Below are 7500 nucleotides of genomic sequence, written 5' to 3'. Positions count from 1 at the left end.
ATTATCCTTTTTTAAAGTAACTTCTATTTTTCACGGTTAGACTACTCGGAATTAATTTCTCATGGAATTATTTTGTTTTAGAGATCACTATATCGTTTTGTGTTTATGTATTCATGTGTCAGCCTTTTAGTGGTTCTCCCTGACACGCTTCTTAAATCTTTCTGGAGGGGGAAGGAGGAGCTGGAGGGTGTTTTGGAGGGGATGAAGTGACTTTAACTTTTCCTCAAGATTATTAATTGACAATTTTATTGGCTGGCTGACGCAGAGCACCCTCCTGTTTCGAAGAAAGGAGAGAGAGAGAGAGAGAGAGAGAGAGAGAGAGAGAGGAGAGAGAGAGAGAGATGGTCTGTTGCAGGGAGGGTAGGGGTAGGAGGGCGTTAGGCCAAATTTGCAGGATCGGTAGGATGGAAGGGATAGAATCTGGAGCGGTCGGTTGTTCTGGTCTCCAAGGAGGAGGAGGAGAGGGAGGATGGGAAGGCAGCCTGGCTGTTAGGTCATCCCGGCACACTGCTGACCTACTTTCAGCCTTACGACGGTGCCTCCGTTTTCAAGTGTACTTATTTTTTTTTACTTTGAAGCTTTTCTGAATAGTAGCAATTATTCAGTGTTGCGGTTTCATTCGTAAATTTATTCTTACCTTTTGTGGAAAACCATTTTTCTAATTTATTATAATTACGAGCTAAGCTACAACCCTATTTGGAAAAGTAGGATACAATAATCTCAAGGGTTCCAGCAGGGAAAAATAGCCCATGTAGGAAATGAAATAAGGAAATAAACTATGAGAAGTAATGAAGAATAAAAATAAAATAATTTAAAAGGAGTAACAATATTAAACTATAAAAAGACTTATGTTAACCTGTTCAACGTAAAAAAACATTCGATTTCGTGCAAATTCGACATTATTGTACTGTATTTTGATGCAAGCAGATGGAGCAGATCGCGTATATTTTAGTTCAGTTGGTTCCAGGGCTTGTGGTACCCTATTGAAAACGTCCCCATCTCGAAATCTGAGCCCGATAGTTTCCAGTTAGTGTCTGGAGCCTCTCCTTTCTTATGAGCTAGGGAATGATTGTGTGGTGGCCGCTATAGTTCTACTTTCGGTGTCATTAGCAGCCATAACCTGACCCTCCCTGGTCCTAGTTTAGGCAACTGATCATATGTATTATTTATCGGTCTCTCTGACATTGATGTGCTACCTGACTGCTTGCTCGCGAGAGACCTTTAACCAGAATTATAGGAATTAACCGTTGGTCAATATTGTGATTTTTTAATTTAATTTTATTCCTTTGTTTTCATATTTCTTTGCGGAACAGAAATTTTAATTTTTACTTTTATTCCTTTACAAAAATATTTCAACTTTCTTGCGCTGCTGTTAATTGAAATTTGATTGATTTTTTATAAATTCAATACGAAAGTGTGTTAGCTTTAGTCCTGGCTTTAAAGACTTTATAAAGTCAAGACAATTAAGTAACGAGTTGTCTTTGAGGAAATGTGATTATTCATTCTCTCTCTCTCTCTCTCTCTCTCTCTCTCTCTCTCTCTCTCTCTCTCTCTCTCTCTCTCTCTCTCTCTCTCTCTGTAACAGCAGCTATTTTGAAATTGCCCTCTTAGTCAGCAGTATTGCTATAACGGCTGTTGAAATGCAGACAAAAATATTGGAATGGGACTTATCCTCTGGTGGTGATATTGTATTTTTAGTGTTTTTATATTTTGAGAGAGAGAGAGAGAGAGAGAGAGAGAGAGAGAGAGAGAGAGGAGAGAGAGAGAGGAGAGAGAGAGAGAGAGAGAGAGAGAGAGAGAGAGAGAGAGAGAGAGAGAGAGAGAGAGTGTTTTATGTCGATAATCATAGATTTTGTATAGAATAAAATAAAATTGAATGTAAACTGGCAAATGCAACTAAGTTATACGATAACCTATTTATAGAATGGATTAATGATGAAATCGTAATATGTATTTATTCTTTGTTAACGTTGCGACATTGGTCTTATTTTTACAATCATTAAAGAATTGAAATCCGGAAATGTCATGTGACTGACATAAGCTTAAGAGGCAATCCATGGACGAAAAGATCCGGAAATGTTTTCCAAGTACTATGAAGCGTTTGAGACGTATATACTGAGAAAGACAAAGAAACATCCGTTAGTCAGTGAAATAAAATAAATATAGATTTTCATTTCACTCTTGAAACCAAGATTCTTGAAGTTTCCATTTTATATTTTCAATTAGAACTTTTTCGAATATATAATTTTATACTTGGTTATACTACACCAATGTTTTTTTTTTTTAATTTTCTTTTATTTGAAATAACATTTCAACGGAAGGACATCGGTTTTTTTCCCTTGTATCCTTTGAGATGTACAGTATAGTACATCCAGGATAAGATTTTTTTTTTTACTGCAGTAAGAGGATTCGCTTGTAAAACATTGCTAAATGGCAAGACACGTTAGACTAGTTCCTCTAAAATGTTATGATGGCTTTTTATACTTTTTTATAACAAGTACTTGGTCAATCTCTTGTATGCAAGTAAACATACTTATTGTTGATAGGATTTAATTTTACTATTTTGCATTGGTAAATTGATTTATTTTATTTCTTCCTGCAAAGAGAATAATGAGCATGGTCGTACTTTACTTTCGGTTTGTTCCTTTGGGAAGGACCATGTCTGAATCCATGAGAAAAACGCATTGGAATTATCTGAAGCTTGTCCACTAGGGCTGTTAATTTAAACAGGAGAATACTTAAAGAATGGTTGAAAATATTTTTAGTAACTTTGGCGCAGTGTTCTATAAGTTTTATTTAAACTATGACCAATTTATTGAATGATATTCCTAATTTTGCAGTTGAATCGCTGGAATTTGCAGCCAACTTGCAACTATTTTTTTCAATGATGAATAGATTGGCATAAGTCTCCCTTCATAGTTTTAATATGACATATCGGTTTTAACGATGTTACTGATCTTCAGATATTTTGTATTCTTTTACTCATTACTACTCTGTGTATAGTTTATTTCCTTATTTCCTTTCTTCCACTGGGCAATTTTCCCTTGGGCTTGTAGCATCCTGCTTTTCCAACTTGGGTTGTATCTTATCTAGTAATAATAATAAGAGTTTCATTTATTATAATGATATAGAAGCGAATCGAATTTCAAGTCAAAGGAGTAGGTAGTGGTAAAGGGGGTTGAGTGAATTCTAAATCAACGGATGATGTTGCAAATCTTCAGATTGAACATTTGAACAATAACGGATTGGATATCATTGAACGCTGGCATCTTCATATGCGGTGGTGTAAGATCACAAATCTTCAGGTACTGCTAAAAGACCACATCATTTGAAAACAGTGATGAGCACTTACATGTTTGCTCCCATGTGATCAGGGTGTAATGTAACGAATTCTGCAAAATTGCTTGTCAGTTACGGTTTTGTGCATTTGAGCGACTCTGTTGTTATTTCCATTCAAGTTTAGTGTGAATGTTCATGTGTGACCAATGGGCGTGTCATGGGATTTCGGTTCATCCATTTAACCTTGCACGCAAGCCGGCCTTAGGGTTTGCCACTATTCTAATATCTATCCTATTGATATTAGCTCTCTCTCTCTCTCTCTCTCTCTCTCTCTCTCCTCTCTCTCTCTCTCTCTCTCTCGATATGATTTGGAAGATTGTACGTTGAAGGTAAGAATGTCTAATCAATTAGCTGCTTCACAGTTATTAGACTGGTTTTCATTTTATTCCAGGATATGTCAGTGAAAGTTTTTGCTGTTATTACTCTCTTGTAATCTTTTGAAATGACGGTGGTTTTTAATGGATCTCTCTCTCTCTCTCTCTCTCTCTCTCTCTCTCTCTCTCTCCTCTCTCTCTCTTTCTTTTATGCGAATTTATTTTCCCACGACGGAGAAGGAATAAGATTTTGTCTAGCGTAGTTCAATAGAACGGTGATTTTGTAAAGGTTATTTGAAATTGAGTGTTTCTGGTGTTTTGACAAGTTTTTACGACTTTCCTTTCATTTCCAGGTTTTCAAGCCAAGAAAGTTCTTTGTAACAGAAAATTTCAATCAAACTTGTTCATCTCAAAAGCTTCAAGCATTCTTTAGGGCTTTGATATCCGAACCGGAAATGATCATTATTTTTACTTATTGATTAGGAACAAAGGATATTGCCAGATGACACGTACTGAGAGGCTGCTGTTTCTTTTCGATTCTGAAGGTTGACGAAGTGAAATGAAAATGGGATGAATTGTAAAGGGTTCGATTACTTTTTTTTAGGAAATGCAATATTGATTATTTTTTTTTTTCAAATCCTCCTTTATTATTTCAGTGCATGAGTATCATTAGGATTTTTGGACCATTGTTGTTATTCTTGCTTAGTAAGAAAATTCCAGTATCTGGTGAGGAATAAAATGTTTGCAAGAAATGAGTTTGATGTTACCAAATAAGAAATGCTGTTGTAGGTCACAGAAACGGTTGAGAAGACCTATAAATTTAGATATTTTTTTTTCCTTGATTCGGTCCCTTGAGGAAGACTGTGCCCTCGACTGGTGGTGTTTTTCTCAGTTTGATGATTATTCAGTGGTAGAAAAAAAGTTATCTACCCGTTGAACATGAATAGGATCTCAGGAGTGATAATGTAACGGGCGGCCCTCGTAATTTTAATCTGTTTGGCTAATTCATAGAATAATTTACTTTTAAAAAACCTCACTGTTTGTTTGTCGCGTGCAAAATGTACCGAATTTTGAGTACAAAGTGGTCACACATAAGTTCTACTCAGCTTTGGCTACTTGTTGTTGAGGATTCGTATCTAAGTCTTCATTCTTTCCTGTCTTTTAAGTAGGCCAGTGACATAAAAATAAACAAGGTCTCCTGCTCTGACTAGTTGTGACAAACCTCCGCCCATGTTCAGGATTTTTTTCTTGTATTTGGAAATAAATTGTGGAGGGTTTTATCTAGTCCGCTGATAAATGAAAGGTTACGGTATTTCCTTTGCTTACATATGGAGGGTTATTATTGGTGACCGTCTAATCGAGATGGCCCCTTTATTGGCTTTAGTTACAAAACCTTGTCTTTTGCCTTCCCCTTTAAAAATGGGTGTTTAAAGATGATTGGGCTGTAGGGTTAGCTTTGGGAATTATACCAATTTGAAATGAGAATTTAGGAGACCGAAACTAATTACAACCTGCTGTTGAGTGGCTTAAACGACTTTTTTCATAGTTTTTTTCTTCGCTGTATCACTTGTTATCATCTTGGATATGTATAAGTCAAAAGTAGACAGATGTCCCGTTTTTTTTTGTCTCTCTCTCTCTCTCTCTCTCTCTCTCTCTCTCTCTCTCTCTCTCTCTCTCTCTCTCTCTCTCTCTCTCTCTCTCTCCACATTATATCATATATAAAATACAATGTGTATATATATATATGTGTGTGTGTGTGTGTGTGTGTAATATGCAATACGTAAATATATATGCAAGTGTATATATGTGTATCGTATGTGTGTGTTTGTGTGATATATATATATATATACAGTATATATATATATATATATATATATATATATATATATATATATATATATATATATATATATATATATATATATATATATATGTATGTATATACGTACACATTATGCATATATATACTGTACATATATATACATACACACATATATACACACACACACACACACATATACTATATATATATATATATATATATATATGTGTGTGTGTGTGTGTGTATACACATATACACACGCTTTTGTATCCCAATATCTTTAGTACGGGTACGAGTTTGAAGCAAATTTCATTTTCTAAATTTTACATCGTTACAAATAACTAGTCTAGTATGAGAAGATAAGCTTGCATTCCCTCCCTTCCTTTCTACTTTTCCACACACCTTTTTTCCCCCACACACAAACTTGCTCACCCCCACATATTTTCTTGTCATCTGTTGCCAAGGGACAGGAATTAGACTTTTTTTACCCTAAAATGAAAGAGAGGTTTTGGGGCGGGGCTTGGAGAGCACTGAAGTGATCTGGTTAGTCATTGCATTATACGTATTTGCTCTCTCTCTCTCTCTCTCTCTCTCTCTCTCTCTCTCTCTCTCTCTCTCTGCTCGTCAGCCTCTTCTTCCTATTTTCTTCAGAAGTGGAAAGAAAGATGGATTGCCGAAGGCGTGTTTACCTAGCTGAGTGTTATGGCTGTATGTTTGAAGGGAGGAGATGGGAAGTATAGTGTTTGGATTCGTTGTTTGTATACAGACCTTCATGTGACAGAGAGAGAGAGAGAGAGAGAGAGAGAGAGAGAGAGAGAGAGAGAGAGAGAGAGAAAATTTCATATAATACTAATACCATAGCTATTAAAGATCTTGAACTTTTTTATATGGAATGTTTCGGAAAACATGATTTTAAAAGATATCTTTAACACGTGCAAGGACCGAATGTCATTTTCTTATTTACATCCGCATAGTTTTTCGTGGATGGCGGTGATCGATATTTATAATACTTTTAAAGATGGAGTGTGGCTCTAAAACTCATTCATTAATCTCCACTTTTTTTTGCGACGTGGCATGCTGAATAACTCAGGAAGTCATTGAACAAAAAGATCAAAAGTTTTGCATTTAGAATGAAGGCGGTTTATATAGCGCCCAGTGGAATCATCATATTAACTAGAACCACAATGTATTTTTTTCAGAATGAATGCAATTTCAACAAAATATGTTGCTTAACTATATTGTTTCTTTTCAGATTGCTCGAGAGATTGAGGTCCACCGACATTTGAGGCATCGCCATGTTGTCCGTTTCCATCATTACTTCGAGGATGACACCAACGTTTACATCATCCTGGAGAATTGTGCAAGGAGGGTGAGTACTCGGTATTTTGGCCTTAATGCTTTAAACATTCTCCCCCCCTCCCCTTTTCAGCCTCAAACTTTTCCCTGTCATTCTCTTCCTGAAGCAGCGTTTCTTCTTGGGAAAATTGAGTCTTCCTTGAAGATTTACTGCATATTCCGTTTACTCGCCCAGGAACCAAACTTTTTCTTCCACACTTTATCCCATAAATCTTTTCGCAAAATATCTTTTTATTGGAAATATTTCTGGGAGTGTGTGTATGTGGAGAGAGAGAGAGAGAGAGAGAGAGAGAGAGAGAGAGAGAGAGAGAGAGAGAGAGAGAGAGACCTAAGGCACATAACTCATATCGTTAAGTCTCTCATTTTATGTGAATGATGATAAAAAGTTATTGTGAACGTTTCCTCTCGTAAAATGCTGTCTGACTATGAAGGGAAAATAGATTCTAAAAACTCTTTAGCTTTTGCTATGGCTGAAACGATGCCTTCGAATTTTGTAGTACTGATCTCACTTGACATAACTATTTCTCCTGTGAGGCATATCTCCTTTGATCATTTCCCGGGCGTCAAATGTTCGTTGCCTTTGCTTTTATGCCTTGATTTATGGGATTGACACTGTACCATTGGAACCCCTCTGGCACTGTCAGACGCGATTGGATCGGCCAAGGAAGG

The 7500-nt window shown here is 36.3% G+C and overlaps 1 protein-coding gene across 1 annotated transcript in view; it reads left to right on the top strand.

Moving 5' to 3' along the window:
* LOC137639538 (uncharacterized) overlaps positions 1–7500 on the top strand; it is a 320634-nt gene that overhangs the window by 312387 nt on the left and 747 nt on the right. Inside the window, exon 2 of the mRNA XM_068371805.1 lies at positions 6728–6844. Coding sequence (XP_068227906.1) covers positions 6728–6844 — 117 coding nt within the window. The remainder of the gene's footprint in view (positions 1–6727; positions 6845–7500) is intronic.

This window comes from Palaemon carinicauda, chromosome 4 (genome assembly GCF_036898095.1).
Source record: "Palaemon carinicauda isolate YSFRI2023 chromosome 4, ASM3689809v2, whole genome shotgun sequence".
NCBI classification, from domain to species: Eukaryota; Metazoa; Arthropoda; class Malacostraca; order Decapoda; family Palaemonidae; genus Palaemon; species Palaemon carinicauda.
This window is presented reverse-complemented; position numbering and strand designations above follow the sequence as displayed.